The 18,859-nt window shown below is 48.7% G+C and overlaps 1 protein-coding gene across 1 annotated transcript in view; it reads right to left on the reverse strand.

Annotated features, from left to right (window-relative positions):
- Positions 1–18,859, reverse strand: part of MIA2 (MIA SH3 domain ER export factor 2) — a 143,721-nt gene that overhangs the window by 100,705 nt on the left and 24,157 nt on the right. The window contains exons 5-8 of the mRNA XM_088464616.1: positions 10,096–10,812; positions 8,648–8,809; positions 7,698–7,700; positions 7,274–7,369 (exon numbers count right to left, since the gene is read on the reverse strand). Coding sequence (XP_088320742.1) covers positions 7,274–7,369; positions 7,698–7,700; positions 8,648–8,809; positions 10,096–10,812 — 978 coding nt within the window. The remainder of the gene's footprint in view (positions 1–7,273; positions 7,370–7,697; positions 7,701–8,647; positions 8,810–10,095; positions 10,813–18,859) is intronic.

Genomic DNA, 18,859 nt, shown 5'->3' on the forward strand with positions numbered 1-18,859 from the left:
AGCTCTGATTGTCTCCTGGCTCTACGACATGCCTCCAGTCTTGGGCTGTCTCTGTTTCGGTTGGCCGAAAGGTCGGCAAGTTCTCCGCGCTTCCCACCCGGGAGGTTGGCTTTGGGACGTCCCCACTGTCTTGAACTCCAGTGTCCCCTAGTGGATGAAGGAGAAAACAGGATTTTGGTACTTACCGATAAATCCCTTTCTCCGATTCCACAGGGGACACTGGACGCCCGCCCAGCGCTGCGTTCCTGCCGTTTTGTTGGGTCCTTATCTAGTTGTGTGACTGCATGTGTTCCCTGCAGTGGGTTCCTCTGTTCTCCTTCAGTCGGTATTGTTCCGTTCTGTGGTCTTCTCCTTACCGTCTCCTCTCGGGCTCAGTTCTTAAAACTGGGGCTGATGGGGCATAGAGGGGGAGGAGCCAGTCACACTTCAGAATTATTTAAAGTGCCAGGCTCTGCTCTACCACCGTCTATACCCCACTGTCTTGAACTCCAGTGTCCCCTGTGGAATCGGAGAAAGGGATTTATCGGTAAGTACCAAAATCCTGTTTTAATATGTGTCATACAAAGTGTAATGTGCGTCATAATTCCAGCATATCCAAGACCAGTGATCACAGTAACCATTATATGTGTCATACATAGTGTATTGTGTGTCATAATTCCAGCATATCCAAGACCAGTGATCACAGTAACCCATTATATGTGTCATACATAGTGTATTGTGTGTCATAATTCCAGCATATCCAAGACCAGTGATCACAGTATGCCATTAGATGTGGCAGTAGTGACATCCTGCCTGAGCTAAATGTTTTTATTTCATATGTGGGCACCATTCCAGAGCATTGGAGCAAGTCCGGGAGTCTGGGGGAGCAGCAGAAGAACCTAGCACTGCCCTGGACATATATGTACATATTGGTCTTCTTATGCACTGAATAGTGTATTATACTGTATTAATAATATACCCTATTGATGGTCTATAGCAGTGCACCCATAACAGTGCATGTTTTTCAGATCTCCTAGTTGGTGCACAGGTGTATTTAATACTGGCTCACACATATTAAAAGATCAACAGGGGGTGCTATTTATTTCATTTGTGATTCTGAGAAGAACATGCAGTAAAATTCTATTATTTTACAATTTCTACTGTGGTTATGGGCTAGGGAGGGGGGTTTCCAGGCAACCGGAAACCCCCCCTGCGTTTGCCTATGTGTGTGTATATGTGGGTGTGTGTGTGTTTGAGGGAGCAAATCTATTCATGAGGGAGAAGGGGAGCTATCAGATTTGAGGTACAGCTTTTAATGTGGGGAGTCACATCTGGGGTAGGAATTTAAATAATGGAGGTTTGGGTCAGTTAAATCTGGGGTCTAATTTAAAAAGGGGGGAGGGACAGATATTTAATGAGCACGTAGAGGCGGCCAGATTGTGGATCAGGTTTTATGTCTAATTATTCTATAGCGGTCACTGTTATGGTTTCTGTACTGAAGAGAGGACATGACTAGTATACATTCTGTTTTTTTCAGATGGGGCTGGTGGGTTATGTATTTGTTTATAGCTCTTTCATATAACAAGTATGTTCTATTGCTATTTAACCCACAACCATATTGGATACACCACAGCTCTGATACATTTATTATGCTATTTTTTCAATCGCAGTTATTTGGTAGAAAATCGAGGGTCTTATGCTTGTGTGTGTCCCCCCGGTTTAAAGTTGCCAGCCAGCCCCTGTGTGTGATAGTGCAACTGAATGCTCGCTGTGCTGAGTGCTGCACACTTATACATAACCCCCTCCTTTGTGGAGCAGATGTCGTTTCAGGGGTCCTTTGTCTTTCCGTAGAATAACATTGATTATAGTAGAGATTCGGTTTTACCCGTATTTACTCAGATATGTTCGGATCTCAAAAACGTTATCATGCTGGATATCCGGTTGTCACGTGTTTTGGATAGCCAATAAGAGAACTCCAAACTAATCCGAACTTGCGATAATTTGGCCATAAGAACCGAATAAAACTGAACCCACACATCTCTAGATTACAGACCATTCTAAACTTGTATTCCGATCACGCTTAGTTCTCCTGCACACAGCACATGTTGACACACTGTCCCCCCCAACGACCTGTGCTTGGGCGCTGTTTGTATATACTCGTAAGTTAATATAATGTCTCGTCAGCACCTACCTCCTCCTTTCCTGGCTCCATCCTAGTTATATAGAGTGAGACGTTCAGAGAATGGCGCTAACAGCTGGGAGATCAGGGACATGCTGCTCACACAGAAACATAAGGTGCCAGGGGCAGGGTCACTGCTGTCCCTTACACACTGTAAAAGGATCCTGCCTGGACAGTTATGCAATGCTGGGGGTGACCCAGGTGGCTTAATGACTACCAACTACAAGCCCTTATCTTCTCCAGCAATATGATTAACCAGCACTGCAATGTCCTTTATTCACTGCTTTGTAAACTACAAAGTTCCTAATTTTTATGCATTGCTGGAAAATAAGTTTTTAATAAGTTATCTTTATTTCTATATTGCATATATCTATTTATTTATTATTTATTAACAGTTTCTTATATAGTGCAGCAAATTCTGTTGCGCTATATACTCTCACTTAGGGCTCTATTTACTACAATCCGCATATTGAATGCGGATTGTAGTGTGATATTACCGAGTGAATTCGCATTGCGAATTCAGGTAATATCACAGGGATTTACTATAAATCCCTTGCAGGGACAGAGCTTGCGATAAAGCTCTGTCCCTGCGGATCCCATCCGCACTGTAGTCGCGGTATTTTCGGAAAAAATACTGCGACTAAGAGCACGCGCATGCGCCGACCGACCACCGCTACTACCCCCCCACCGACGCTAAGCCCGCCCCCCGGCGCCAAGCCCCGCCCCCCGCGATCACGGACCCCCGCGACCCCCCCTCCCCCCCGCGACCCCCCCTCCCTTCATTACACTTACCTGCATCCTCCTGGCCTCCGGTGGTCTTCTCCGGGCTTCCCGATCAGGTGATCTCCCATACTGCACTGGGGCCCGATCACCTGATGACCGGGCCCCAGTGCACTGTGGGAGACCAGCTGACCGGAGAGGAGCCATCACCGGAGGCCCGATCACCGGTCCCTGGATTCAGGTAAGTGAAAAAAAAAATGTTTAATTTTTTTTTTTCTTTTTTGTACATCAGGTGATCGGGCCCCAGTGCAGTATGGGAGATCACCTGATCGGGAAGCCCGGAGAAGACCACCGGAGGCCAGGAGGATGCAGGTAAGTGTAATAAAGGGAGGGGGGGTCGCGGGGGTCCGCGATCGCGGGGGCGGGGCTTAGCACCGGGGGCGGGGCTTAGCGTCGGTGGGGGGGTAGTCGGTGGTCGGTCGGCGCATGCGCGTGCTCTTAGTCGCAGTATTTTTTCCGAAAATACCGCGACTAGAGTGCGGATGGGATCCGCAGGGACAGAGTTTTATCGCAAGCTCTGTCCCTGCAAGGGATTTATAGTAAATCCCTGTGATATTACCTGAATTCGCAATGCGAATTCACTCGGTAATATCACACTACAATCCGCATTCAATATGCGGATTGTAGTAAATAGAGCCCTCTCTCTCTCTCTCTCTCTCTCTCTCTCTCTCTCACTCTACAGTGTCTCACTCTCTGGGGGGGGGTTACATCTATCTCTATCTACACTAGTGGAATTAATTCTGGACACTTTTAGGAAATGTGGAAAATTTGCGTTTAGTCCTTATTTTTACATTATAATCACTTCTAATTTATATTCCAATCGAAGTATATGTCAGTATAATCATTACTATTTATTTTTAAATTGTCATTTGTCAAATTTCCAGTGAAAAATTCAGTAAAACCACAGTTTTACAGGTATGCTTTTTTTATGGAAAAAAAATACGTAATTTCAGCAATACACAAAATTTATATTTTATTGGATATCCTCTGTTTTTAAGAACGGCTTTGATTCATCTAGGCATCGAGTGAACCAGAAGCCTCAGATCTTCAGGTGAAATCACGTGGTACCAGGCCTGGATTATGGCTTCAATAAGCTCTCTCTTGTTACTTGGATTTTTTCGTGATACCATCACTTTAAGCCTTCACCAAAGATTTTCTATCGGATTTAAATCCGGACTATTTCCTGGCCAAAGCAAGACAGTGATTTGGCGATCACCGAACCACTTCAGGGAACTGTTGGCGGTGTGGCATGGCACTCCATCCTGCTGAAAGATACACTTCCGTGGGTCACCTTCGAACAAATCCTCGATTGTGGGCAACAGTTTCGCCTCCAGCACTGCTTCTTCATACTTTTTGGCATTGATATTGCCATCAACGACAGCCAAACATCCCACACCATGGCTGGCCATGCTGCCCCACACCATCACACTCACTGGTTGCTTCATAGTTGCCATGGTGCACTCGGGCAAAAGATCTTCCCCAGGCCGACGCCAAACAAATTTCACTCCATCACTCCTGAAGATGCTGATTTTGGTCTCGCCGATAATAATCTTGTCCCAGTCTTCTTCTGTCCACTCCTTGTGTGCCAGAGCCCAATCTATACGTTTCTGCCTCTGTTTCTGGTTTAGATACGGCTTCTTTCTCGAGGTCCTAGCTCGCAAAGCATTGTCACATAGTTTTTCTCGTATGGTTCGGTCACAAACTTGGACACCAGATGTTTTCATTATGTTGTTGATGGCTTTTGCAGACCTTCGACGGTCCTGCAGGGCCAGGCGACAGATTCTGACCGACATCTTGTTTCGTAAGCATGGGCTTTCTCCCAGTTCTTGCGGCTGATATCGTCGATCCACTGGTCACAACCCTTATGCAGAGTTTCCTTACACCTGATTTCATTGCCCCACCGCCCAACCTCTTCGCAATTTCTTCGTAGGTATACCCTTCCTCACTAAGCATCATGGTTTTGCCTATCTTCCCAGGTGACCAGTCAACACGTTTCGAGGTATTCAGAGCCAGTTTAGCCATTATTTACACTTTGACCAGAGCTGCAACTAGCTTTGAGGATTGATTGTAAAGGCTGCCACAGTCTGGATGAATTGAGTGCTGAACAAAGCACATGAGCCTGCATGGATGCTGTGTGGGACCTGCTCCCGGCTCCTGTCATCATGCTGCCTGCTGTGACTGGTGACTGCCGGCATCTTCACCACTGACAGTGGCTGGTAAGTGTATTTCAAAATCTCCTCTCTCTCTTTTCTTTCTCCCACTCTGGACCTCATTCAGAGTCGGTCGAAGTGGGCGCACGGTCGTACGCGAAAAGGGGCCGTATATGCAAATGATTCCCTCGCAAGTTGTGTCCCTAAGTTCGGATCGGTAGTTGGCCGACCAAGGGGAGGAAGCGGTCAGAAGACAAAAAAATACGCCTCCCTCTCGTACACATTGCACGTCATCTTCGAGCATATAAGGATTAATCAAGACCATCGGCAACCATCGAAACTGGTCGTAGAGCTTAAGGTTGACCATACCCTCTCTTAAGCTCTACGATCATGTCAGTGTAAAAACCTCCCATGTCACATGTACCATGACACTACTTTGTTAATTATGCACTCCCATAAACCGTATGCACTCCCACAAAACGCCATTCGCATAATGAGGCACGCCTGCGTTCGGATCTCCACTCCCCCGTTTTCAAGCACCTTCCCCTGTTACCACCCACAAACGCCTCAATCTGTCACTCAAACTACCGACCTGGCTGTGTTCAAGGAGAGAGAAATTTCTGATCGTAGCGGCTGGTTTGCGCACGCGCGTTACGAAGTGTACGCATGCGCAGTATAGCGAACATCGGTGGTGTACGACCGTGCAGCCGCTTCGACCGACTCTGAATGAGGTCCACTATCTCTCCATCCCCTTCTCTCTGTTTCCTCTCTCTCTAATAAATCATGTTAAAATCTTAAATAGAAACATCATAGATGAAAATAAAAACAAAGTATTGATTTGGTATAGCAGAACATGAATTTTCTGCATACATATCAAATAATTTTTTTTTAATTTAAAGTGTCCACAATTAATTCCACTACTGTAAAGTGTCTCACTCTCTGGGGGGTTTCTACATCTCTCTCTTTAACTATAGTGTCTCACTCTCTGGGGGTATTCTACATCTACACTGTATAATGCCGCATTACAGAGGCATCCTAGAAAGAAAATGGTGGTGGGAACTCATGGTTTACCCCAAATGCATTGAGGTAAACCATGAGTTCTGGGCACTGGCCTAGAATGCCCAGTGAGAGATTTTGACATATTTCTTAGTAAATACAGTAGATCTTCTTTGAAAATAGAACAGTGACAAAGTGCATTTAATACATGTAATATATAGAAATTGTATATGCTGATAAACTCTATTGGAGATGGCTTAATGTGAGTGTGTTTTATAGTTAGATATTTCAACTGTAGCTGTGGTGTTAAATATATTACTTGAGTTGACCCAATATGAATGTGAGAATTAAATGGATTTAATGTTATCAGAGAGTGAATGCAACACTATTCTGATTTGTGTTGTTTTAGACATAACTGTATCTTGGAGATATATACTGAATATTTGCTGTTTGATCTTGTATGAGAATAGACAATGAATATAGAATCTATCAGTGGTTCACATACTCTGTCCTCAGGACCCCACACAGTTCATGTTTTCCAGGTCACCCAGCAGGTTCACAGGTGTAGTCATTACTCACTGACACATTTTAAAAGATCCACAGGTGGAGCTAATTATTTCATTTGTGATTCTGTGAGGAGACCTGGAAAACTTGCACTGTTTGGGCTCCCGAGGACCGTGTTTGAGAACCTGTGGAATATATAATTGTAATCATTCTCAACCGGACATTTTGATTAACTTTTACTGATTATCTCAACTATGGAAATAATTGCCTATTTGAAACACACGCCGTGTTCCACTGATTCATCTATATTTAGATTTTTTTATGCTATTCGTACTTATTCCCCAAGGAGTCAGGACAAATTCCTGATGAAGTGTGACGAAATGCGTTGGCCCAAGGCGAGAGTGAATTATCCTCTGTTATGAATGATTATCATTGTATTGCGTTTGGTATTGGGGCTTTATTAGAATAAAACTTGGTATGTACTATGAAGTGCCAATAGGTTTTCTTTTTTGACCCAATATATCTGCTCTATTATAAAATTTTTGATATTTTTTAATTTAAAAAAAATCTTTTCAGACAAAAAGCTCTACACCTGATTAAATAATGACAAATGGAGAAGGATGTCACTTCCTATTAACAGAACACATATAACATGTTTAAATAGTTTGCCTTATAAATAAGTCCCGTACCTTGTGTATAGCATTTGTAACTGGAGATCCCAGAGGACCGACAATCGGCGAGTGGTCTTCAAAGTATTTCCAAAACAGTGACATCAATATTTCTGTTGTAATAAAGACATGATAGATACACTGTATTCTTTGTAATATTGCATGCTATAATAAATTAATCCAAGCCTGCAAATGCCAATGAATATAGAAGCCATCCTCAAGGAATATGAATTAACATTTTGTAGAGGCCCTAAACATATATTTTATTTGTAGCACAGTATTTGTCTTATTGAAACCACACAAAAATGATATCTGATGTTGGTTTTCTAGTGTTTTTCTGCACATTCTAAAGGTATGAACCACGCAGAACCCGATCACTGCATGCTTTAGTAACTGGCTGTTCCACTTCCTCTCTGAGATCCTTCCCCTTCAGGAAAACACTAACTCAATCATTATCCTCTCACAGCAGTTACACTTCATGGTAGGATGCAGTTCCAAATATGGGGATGAGAACAGTGCGTACACTATAGGCCTGATCCAGGGGTAGACGCCCGGTGCGTTCGCTGCTGCGTCTGTTTGCGTAGTGGAGGCGGTGATAATATGTAAATGCTAGTTTCTGCCTACCCCTGGTGTAGTAGCCTGCTCATGAATGAATGTGCATGCCCTGAGACACCCAACTTTCAGCGTCCCTGCACACCGTAATACCAAAGCATGCACCAACAACATGTGCACCAACCCTATGGCAGGTGAAGTGTCCCCGTCTAAACATGGTGCCTGTGGCTGCTGCCGTACGCCTGAGAATGCTGCTGCTTTCATTCACATGCCCATGGGACATATATATATTTTTTGCGTTCACTTCAGGCCACCTCCCAGGATCATCCATCACTTTATACTGCCCCAAATCTGTTACCATCTGCCCCAATCGCAATGGAATTGTGCGTACAATGTGTCTAACGCATGCGCTGTGGGGGTTTTCAGGACTTTTCACGCAGTAGCAAATCATTTCTCAGCATTGCGTGCACCTCTGAATGAGGCCCTCTATCTTTATATCCATCTGTGTTCATTCTGCACAATTAACGGATTATACGCCATTAGTGATATTTTCCCTAGACTCTGCTGTGTCTTACGTCTATTTTCCTTTTGTTCCTTTAGATATATTATTGTCATGATTCTAGAAGGAAACAGAAGGGCCTGAATCACAGTCTCATGTAATTAGTCCGCATATCCGGTCTTGGAAATAGATATGGATCTCCACCTATATTTGGAAGTAGCCGCATCTGCAGCCGTCCCAGCCCACCCCCCTCAGTTTGTAGAAAATCAGCCTGCGGCATTGGCCCATGCATTTCTGCCCTATAAATATAGATAAATCACAGATCCTCCATTGATCTCACCTGCCAATGGTAGTATACTAATGTCAGATGGTGGTTGTACTCCTGCCGCACAGCTCTCCTCCTGATGATGTGGTTTCCTGTAGGGCTGGTCCGAGGTTGATTTAAATGTACAATGTTCACTGGCTGCTGTTTCTTCGGACTCGCACTGTGTGGACACTCCCACTGCAGCACAAAATGATTCATCTGCAGGAACCCAAACGATGACAAAAGCAACTATCACAAACTTTCAATTTGGTTGACATTACAGCATCACTGGAATCAAGATAGAGTGCAGATATATTGCTCGGCCAATATATCTGGTGCCCGTCGGCCAGTGTGTACCCGCCATATGTCTGTTCACAGACATATCGCGTCAGCTGTGCAGCACAGCCGATGGACAGATATATCTGCAGACATATCTGTCCATTCGGCAAGTGTGTACGGGTGATCGGGCGATCGACCATACACATGCAGCATTATCCGTGGGGAGGGGGACTGACCCACCCCAGATCCGCCCCCCCGCGCAGCGGGACACAGCGGCTGCCTGGAAGATGATGGTCGTTCAGAGTATATGAATGACCATCATCTGCAGATATATCTGCTAGGCGTATAACCACCTTTAAGATCTGTGTTTTGTTCTGAACACTTTGCTAAAGAAATATCTTTTCTAGAATGCGCTAATTCAGCAAACATGGAACCAATGATGGTTTACGGATGAGTAAGAAAACTGCATCTCATGTCCCATCTCTCCAAGCGCTAGCGGATCTCTTCCCCTTATCCTAACACTATCATCTTTTCCTAATTTCATAAGGTTTCACACAACAGACTGAAACCAAGGTGTTGATACGGTATACAGTGAGCATCCCGACTGTCTAATCCCGGCAAGGGTCCAATGACAGGCATCAAAATCCTGACGCCTGTCATTAGCCCTACGCCGGGAGCCCAATGCCCGGCATCCCGATCGAAGGTAAGCCAGGTGTGGACAGCCACAGGAGGGGAGGGTTAGGCAGCTCCCGGGCAGGGTTAGGGTTAGGGTAGGGGAAGGGGGGTTATGGTTAGGCACCCCCCGGGAGACTTAGGGTTAGGCTGCAGGGAAGTGGGTGTTAGGTTTAGGCACTTAGAGGGGGGTTAGGGTTTCGCACTTGGGGGGAAGGTTAGGGTTAGGCACCCCTAAGGGAAGGTTAGGGTTAGGGGTGGGAGAAAGGTTAGCGATACTTACCTTATTTAACGATCGGGATTTTCACCCTTGCCGGGCTGCCGCTGTCGGGATTTGAACGGCCGGCGGAAAATCATACTGATTCCGTAGATACATGTTTGCTCACAATTGTGGCAGGAGCCAGACTGTCTGAATTCCCTGGGCTTTTGATATCTTGCCTTTCAGATACAGTGTTCTACTGTACTTACGGTTTGCTGGTCAACTTGACTTAATACTATTTCTGCACTGTCTTTCTTGTCATCATTAGACCCACCTTTCTCAGGTGCAGAGGTTACAGCGATATCCTCAGTAGGACTTCCAGGATTTATTTCAGTGGATTTTGTCTCATCATCTGTCCATTGGCCCACTACAGAGACATCTACTTTATCACCCTCACCATTGATGTCCATAGATTCACCATGTTTTGGACTCCTGTTCTTTGATGTTCTTTCGTCATCACCCTCATCCACACTTTGGTGTAATTCTTCTTTCTTGAGTTCATTCTTTGTCGCAAAACTTAAAACATCTTTAATGGCAAAGTTAAACCATTTTGCCTGAGGCTCTCCACTGTCATTACTATTATTATTTTCCTGGTCAGGTTCTTGTGTGTGTGCGGATATATTTACTCCATCTGTTTCACCAGCAATGTTTTCATGTGGCGTCAGGGTATCTCTGTCCTCTTCCAGAGGCTCAGCCTCTGTGTCTCCTTCTCTAAAAGGCAGAGACTTTTTGATGTCGCCACCCAACCAACCAGATATTTCAGCCTGATTCTCCTCCAATTCTTTGGGTTCAACTTGTTCATTGATTGCAGTTTCTCTATTCGGCAATCCATCCTCTTGATTAAGATTGACATCAGTTTTTATATCTTGTTTATCATGAGCTCTACCCATGCCAAACCACACTGCGATGCCTGATGGACCCCAATCCGATTTATCAGGAGCTTCCTTATCTAATTCCTGGTGGGTGACATCAACTTGTGTAGGGATTCCACCTGAAGAATAAAATATGTAATATTTCACTATCTGACAGTATAAACATTTACTGATTGTTTTGAGCTCAGGACGGAGCTAGGGCTGTTTCTGAGTTTGGAGCATATCAAAGAAATCAAGTAACTTTGTATCTGGTACAAACCATGTCACAATGCAAGAGATGCAAATACATTTTATTTATTCATTTATTTATTTTGCATGCAGGGTAAATACTGTCCGCATTTGCATGTATCCCACAAATGCTGGACACCTTTATTTCATTCTTGCCTACGTTTTTTTAAATTTCTTCTCCGGGAGAAACCTGAAGAGGGGATGCGGCTGGCCACTTTTTTTTTTGGGGGGGGGGGTAAGGGAGAGGGAGGAAGGGACAGGATCGGGTCTTTACATCATTAGACTCCGCCGCCGCTAAAGCAAAATGTCACAATTCGCGGATCCGTATTGAGGGGCCAGGGCTAAGATTATGCTAATGCAACATGTTAGCCCTGCCCCTTTCCTACAGATCGCGATTCCTCAGCAATCTCCCCATCCTGCCCCTTTCCTACAGATCGTGATTCCTCAGCAATCTCCCCATCCTGCCCCTTTCCTACAGATCGCGATTCCTCAGCAATCTCCCCTTCCCGCCCCTTTCCTACAGATCGCGATTCCTCAGCAATCTCCCCATCCCGCCCCTTTCCTACAGATCGCGATTCCTCAGAAATCTCCCCATCCTGCCCCTTTCCTACAGATCACGATTCCTCAGCAATCTCCCCATCCTGCCCCTTTCCTACAGATCGCGATTCCTCAGCAATCACCCCATCCTGCCCCTTTCCTACAGATCGCGATTCCCCAGCAATCTCCCCATCCTGCCCATTTCTTACAGATCGCGATTCCTCAGCAATCTTCCCATGTTGCCCCTTTCCTACAGATCGCGATTCCTCAGCAATCTCCACATCCTGCCCCTTTCCTACAGATCGCGATTCCTCAGCAATCTCCCCATCCTGCCCCTTTCCTACAGATCGCGATTCCTCTGAAATCTCCCCATCCTGTCCCTTTCCTACAGATTGCAAATCCTCTGCAATCTCCCCATCCCGCCCCTTTCCTACAGATCGCGATTCCTCAGCAATCTCCCCATCCTGCCCCTTTCCTACAGATCGCGATTCCTCAGCAATCTCCCCATCCTGCCCCTTTCCTACAGATCGCGATTCCTCAGCAATCTCCCCATCCTGCCCCTTTCCAACAGATCGCGATTCCTCAGCAATCTCCCCATCCTGCCCCTTTCCTACAGATCGCGATTCCTCAGCAATCTCCCCATCCTGCCCCTTTCCTACAGATTGCGATTCCTCAGCAATCTCCCCATCCTGCCCCTTTCCTACAGATCACGATTCCTCAGCAATCTCCCCATCCTGCCCCTTTCCTACAGATTGCGATTCCTCAGCAATCTCCCCATCCTGCCCCTTTCCTACAGATCGCGATTCCTCAGCAATCTCCCCATCCTGCCCCTTTCCAACAGATCGCGATTCCTCAGCAATCTCCCCATCCTGCCCCTTTCCTACAGATCGCGATTCCTCAGCAATCTCCCCATCCTGCCCCTTTCCTACAGATCGCGATTCCTCAGCAATCTTCCCATCCTGCCCCTTTCCTACAGCTCGCGATTCCTCAGCAATCTTCCCATCCTGCCCCTTTCCTACAGATCGCGATTCCTCAGCAATCTCCCCATCCTGCCCCTTTTCTACAGATCGCGATTCCTCAGCAATCTTCCCATCCTGCCCCTTTCCTACAGATCGCGATTCCTCAGCAATCTCCCCATCCTGCCCCTTTCCAACAGATCGCGATTCCTCAGCAATCTCCCCATCCTGCCCCTTTCCTACAGATCGCGATTCCTCAGCAATCTCCCCATCCTGCCTCTTTCCTACAGATCGCGATTCCTCAGCAATCTCCCCATCCCGCCCCTTTCCTACAGATCGCGATTCCTCAGAAATCTCCCCATCCTGCCCCTTTCCTACAGATCACGATTCCTCAGCAATCTCCCCATCCTGCCCCTTTCCTACAGATCGCGATTCCTCAGCAATCACGCCATCCTGCCCCTTTCCTACAGATCGCGATTCCCCAGCAATCTCCCCATCCTGCCCATTTCTTACAGATCGCGATTCCTCAGCAATCTTCCCATGCTGCCCCTTTCCTACAGATCGCGATTCCTCAGCAATCTCCACATCCTGCCCCTTTCCTACAGATCGCGATTCCTCAGCAATCTCCCCATCCTGCCCCTTTCCTACAGATCGCGATTCCTCTGAAATCTCCCCATCCTGTCCCTTTCCTACAGATCGCAATTCCTCTGCAATCTCCCCATCCCGCCCCTTTCCTACAGATCGCTATTCCTCAGCAATCTCCCCATCCTGCCCCTTTCCTACAGATCGCGATTCCTCAGCAATCTCCCCATCCTGCCCCTTTCCTACAGATCGCGATTCCTCAGCAATCTCCCCATCCTGCCCCTTTCCAACAGATTGCGATTCCTCAGCAATCTCCCCATCCTGCCCCTTTCCTACAGATCGCGATTCCTCAGCAATCTCCCCATCCTGCCCCTTTCCTACAGATTGCGATTCCTCAGCAATCTCCCCATCCTGCCCCTTTCCTACAGATCGCGATTCCTCAGCAATCTCCCCATCCTGCCCCTTTCCTACAGATCGCGATTCCTCAGCAATCTCCCCATCCTGCCCCTTTCCTACAGATTGCGATTCCTCAGCAATCTCCCCATCCTGCCCCTTTCCTACAGATCGCGATTCCTCAGCAATCTCCCCATCCTGCCCCTTTCCAACAGATCACGATTCCTCAGCCATCTCCCCATCCTGCCCCTTTCCTACAGATCGCGATTCCTCAGCAATCTCCCCATCCTGCCCCTTTCCTACAGATCGCGATTCCTCAGCAATCTTCCCATCCTGCCCCTTTCCTACAGCTCGCGATTCCTCAGCAATCTTCCCATCCTGCCCCTTTCCTACAGATCGCGATTCCTCAGCAATCTCCCCATCCTGCCCCTTTCCTACAGATCGCGATTCCTCAGCAATCTTCCCATCCTGCCCCTTTCCTACAGAACGCGACTCCTCAGCAATCTCCCCATCCTGCCCCTTTCTTACAGATCGCGATTCCTCAGCAATCTTCCCATCCTGCCCCTTTCCTACAGATTGTGATTCCTCAGCAATCTCCCCATCCTGCCCCTTTCCTACAGATCGCGATTCCTCAGCAATCTCCCCATCCTGCCCCTTTCCTACAGATCGCGATTCTTCAGCAATCTCCCCATCCTGCCCCGTTCCTACAGATCACGATTCCTCAGCAATCTCCCCATCCTGCCCCTTTCCTACAGATCGCGATTGCTCAGCAATCTTCCCATCCTGCCCCTTTCCTACAGATCGCGATTCCTCAGCAATCTCCCCATCCTGCCCCTTTCCTACAGATCGCGATTCCTCAGCAATCTTCCCATCCTGCCCCTTTCCTACAGATCGCGATTCCTCAGCAATCTCCCCATCCTGCCCCTTTCCTACAGATCGCGATTCCTCAGCAATCTCCCCGTCCTGCCCCTTTCCTACAGATCGCGATTCCTCAGCAATCTCCCCATCCTGCCCCTTTCCTACAGATCGCGATTCCTCAGCAATCTCCCCATCCTGCCCCTTTCCTACAGATTGCGATTCCTCAGCAATCTCCCCATCCTGCCCCTTTCCTACAGATCGCGATTCCTCAGCAATCTTCCCATCCTGCCCCTTTCCTACAGATCGCGATTCCTCAGCAATCTCCCCATCCTGCCCCTTTCCTACAGATCGCGATTCCTCAGCAATCTCCCCATCCTGCCCCATTCCTACAGATCGCGATTCCTCAGCAATCTCCCCATCCTGCCCCTTTCCTACAGATCGCGATTCCTCAGCAATCTCCCCATCCTGCCCCTTTCTTACAGATCGCGATTCCTCAGCAATCTTCCCATCCTGCCCCTTTCCTACAGATCGCGATTCCTCAGCAATCTCCCCATCCTGCCCCTTTCCTACAGATCGCGATTCCTCAGCAATCTCCCCATCCTGCCCCTTTCCTACAGATCGCGATTCCTCAGCAATCTCCCCATCCTGCCCCGTTCCTACAGATTGCGATTCCTCAGCAATCTTCCCATCCTGCCCCTTTCCTACAGATCGCGATTCCTCAGCAATCTCCCCATCCTGCCCCTTTCCTACAGATCGCGATTCCTCAGCAATCTCCCCATCCTGCCCCTTTCCTACAGATTGCGATTCCTCAGCAATCTCCCCATCCTGCCCCTTTCCTACAGATCGCGATTCCTCAGCAATCTTCCCATCCTGCCCCTTTCCTACAGATCGCGATTCCTCAGCAATCTCCCCATCCTGCCCCTTTCCTACAGATCGCGATTCCTCAGCAATCTCCCCATCCTGCCCCTTTCCTACAGATCGCGATTCCTCAGCAATCTTCCCATCCTGCCCCTTTCCTACAGATCGCGATTCCTCAGCAATCTCCCCATCCTGCCCCTTTCCTACAGATTGCGATTCCTCAGCAATCTCCCCATCCTGCCCCTTTCCTACAGATCGCGATTCCTCAGCAATCTCCCCATCCTGCCCCTTTCCTACAGATCGCGATTCCTCTGAAATCTCCCCATCCTGTCCCTTTCCTACAGATTGCAAATCCTCTGCAATCTCCCCATCCCGCCCCTTTCCTACAGATCGCGATTCCTCAGCAATCTCCCCATCCTGCCCCTTTCCTACAGATCGCGATTCCTCAGCAATCTCCCCATCCTGCCCCTTTCCTACAGATCGCGATTCCTCAGCAATCTCCCCATCCTGCCCCTTTCCAACAGATCGCGATTCCTCAGCAATCTCCCCATCCTGCCCCTTTCCTACAGATCGCGATTCCTCAGCAATCTCCCCATCCTGCCCCTTTCCTACAGATTGCGATTCCTCAGCAATCTCCCCATCCTGCCCCTTTCCTACAGATCGCGATTCCTCAGCAATCTCCCCATCCTGCCCCTTTCCTACAGATTGCGATTCCTCAGCAATCTCCCCATCCTGCCCCTTTCCTACAGATCGCGATTCCTCAGCAATCTCCCCATCCTGCCCCTTTCCAACAGATCGCGATTCCTCAGCAATCTCCCCATCCTGCCCCTTTCCTACAGATCGCGATTCCTCAGCAATCTCCCCATCCTGCCCCTTTCCTACAGATCGCGATTCCTCAGCAATCTTCCCATCCTGCCCCTTTCCTACAGCTCGCGATTCCTCAGCAATCTTCCCATCCTGCCCCTTTCCTACAGATCGCGATTCCTCAGCAATCTCCCCATCCTGCCCCTTTTCTACAGATCGCGATTCCTCAGCAATCTTCCCATCCTGCCCCTTTCCTACAGATCGCGATTCCTCAGCAATCTCCCCATCCTGCCCCTTTCCAACAGATCGCGATTCCTCAGCAATCTCCCCATCCTGCCCCTTTCCTACAGATCGCGATTCCTCAGCAATCTCCCCATCCTGCCTCTTTCCTACAGATCGCGATTCCTCAGCAATCTCCCCATCCCGCCCCTTTCCTACAGATCGCGATTCCTCAGAAATCTCCCCATCCTGCCCCTTTCCTACAGATCACGATTCCTCAGCAATCTCCCCATCCTGCCCCTTTCCTACAGATCGCGATTCCTCAGCAATCACGCCATCCTGCCCCTTTCCTACAGATCGCGATTCCCCAGCAATCTCCCCATCCTGCCCATTTCTTACAGATCGCGATTCCTCAGCAATCTTCCCATGCTGCCCCTTTCCTACAGATCGCGATTCCTCAGCAATCTCCACATCCTGCCCCTTTCCTACAGATCGCGATTCCTCAGCAATCTCCCCATCCTGCCCCTTTCCTACAGATCGCGATTCCTCTGAAATCTCCCCATCCTGTCCCTTTCCTACAGATCGCAATTCCTCTGCAATCTCCCCATCCCGCCCCTTTCCTACAGATCGCTATTCCTCAGCAATCTCCCCATCCTGCCCCTTTCCTACAGATCGCGATTCCTCAGCAATCTCCCCATCCTGCCCCTTTCCTACAGATCGCGATTCCTCAGCAATCTCCCCATCCTGCCCCTTTCCAACAGATTGCGATTCCTCAGCAATCTCCCCATCCTGCCCCTTTCCTACAGATCGCGATTCCTCAGCAATCTCCCCATCCTGCCCCTTTCCTACAGATTGCGATTCCTCAGCAATCTCCCCATCCTGCCCCTTTCCTACAGATCGCGATTCCTCAGCAATCTCCCCATCCTGCCCCTTTCCTACAGATCGCGATTCCTCAGCAATCTCCCCATCCTGCCCCTTTCCTACAGATTGCGATTCCTCAGCAATCTCCCCATCCTGCCCCTTTCCTACAGATCGCGATTCCTCAGCAATCTCCCCATCCTGCCCCTTTCCAACAGATCACGATTCCTCAGCCATCTCCCCATCCTGCCCCTTTCCTACAGATCGCGATTCCTCAGCAATCTCCCCATCCTGCCCCTTTCCTACAGATCGCGATTCCTCAGCAATCTTCCCATCCTGCCCCTTTCCTACAGCTCGCGATTCCTCAGCAATCTTCCCATCCTGCCCCTTTCCTACAGATCGCGATTCCTCAGCAATCTCCCCATCCTGCCCCTTTCCTACAGATCGCGATTCCTCAGCAATCTTCCCATCCTGCCCCTTTCCTACAGATCGCGACTCCTCAGCAATCTCCCCATCCTGCCCCTTTCTTACAGATCGCGATTCCTCAGCAATCTTCCCATCCTGCCCCTTTCCTACAGATTGTGATTCCTCAGCAATCTCCCCATCCTGCCCCTTTCCTACAGATCGCGATTCCTCAGCAATCTCCCCATCCTGCCCCTTTCCTACAGATCGCGATTCTTCAGCAATCTCCCCATCCTGCCCCGTTCCTACAGATCACGATTCCTCAGCAATCTCCCCATCCTGCCCCTTTCCTACAGATCGCGATTGCTCAGCAATCTTCCCATCCTGCCCCTTTCCTACAGATCGCGATTCCTCAGCAATCTCCCCATCCTGCCCCTTTCCTACAGATCGCGATTCCTCAGCAATCTTCCCATCCTGCCCCTTTCCTACAGATCGCGATTCCTCAGCAATCTCCCCATCCTGCCCCTTTCCTACAGATCGCGATTCCTCAGCAATCTCCCCGTCCTGCCCCTTTCCTACAGATCGCGATTCCTCAGCAATCTCCCCATCCTGCCCCTTTCCTACAGATCGCGATTCCTCAGCAATCTCCCCATCCTGCCCCTTTCCTACAGATTGCGATTCCTCAGCAATCTCCCCATCCTGCCCCTTTCCTACAGATCGCGATTCCTCAGCAATCTTCCCATCCTGCCCCTTTCCTACAGATCGCGATTCCTCAGCAATCTCCCCATCCTGCCCCTTTCCTACAGATCGCGATTCCTCAGCAATCTCCCCATCCTGCCCCATTCCTACAGATCGCGATTCCTCAGCAATCTCCCCATCCTGCCCCTTTCCTACAGATCGCGATTCCTCAGCAATCTCCCCATCCTGCCCCTTTCTTACAGATCGCGATTCCTCAGCAATCTTCCCATCCTGCCCCTTTCCTACAGATCGCGATTCCTCAGCAATCTCCCCATCCTGCCCCTTTCCTACAGATCGCGATTCCTCAGCAATCTCCCCATCCTGCCCCTTTCCTACAGATCGCGATTCCTCAGCAATCTCCCCATCCTGCCCCGTTCCTACAGATTGCGATTCCTCAGCAATCTTCCCATCCTGCCCCTTTCCTACAGATCGCGATTCCTCAGCAATCTCCCCATCCTGCCCCTTTCCTACAGATCGCGATTCCTCAGCAATCTCCCCATCCTGCCCCTTTCCTACAGATTGCGATTCCTCAGCAATCTCCCCATCCTGCCCCTTTCCTACAGATCGCGATTCCTCAGCAATCTTCCCATCCTGCCCCTTTCCTACAGATCGCGATTCCTCAGCAATCTCCCCATCCTGCCCCTTTCCTACAGATCGCGATTCCTCAGCAATCTCCCCATCCTGCCCCTTTCCTACAGATCGCGATTCCTCAGCAATCTTCCCATCCTGCCCC

Source organism: Taudactylus pleione, unplaced genomic scaffold, assembly GCF_031769625.1.
Source record: "Taudactylus pleione unplaced genomic scaffold, aTauple2 ptg001720l, whole genome shotgun sequence".
Lineage (NCBI taxonomy): Eukaryota > Metazoa > Chordata > Amphibia > Anura > Myobatrachidae > Taudactylus > Taudactylus pleione.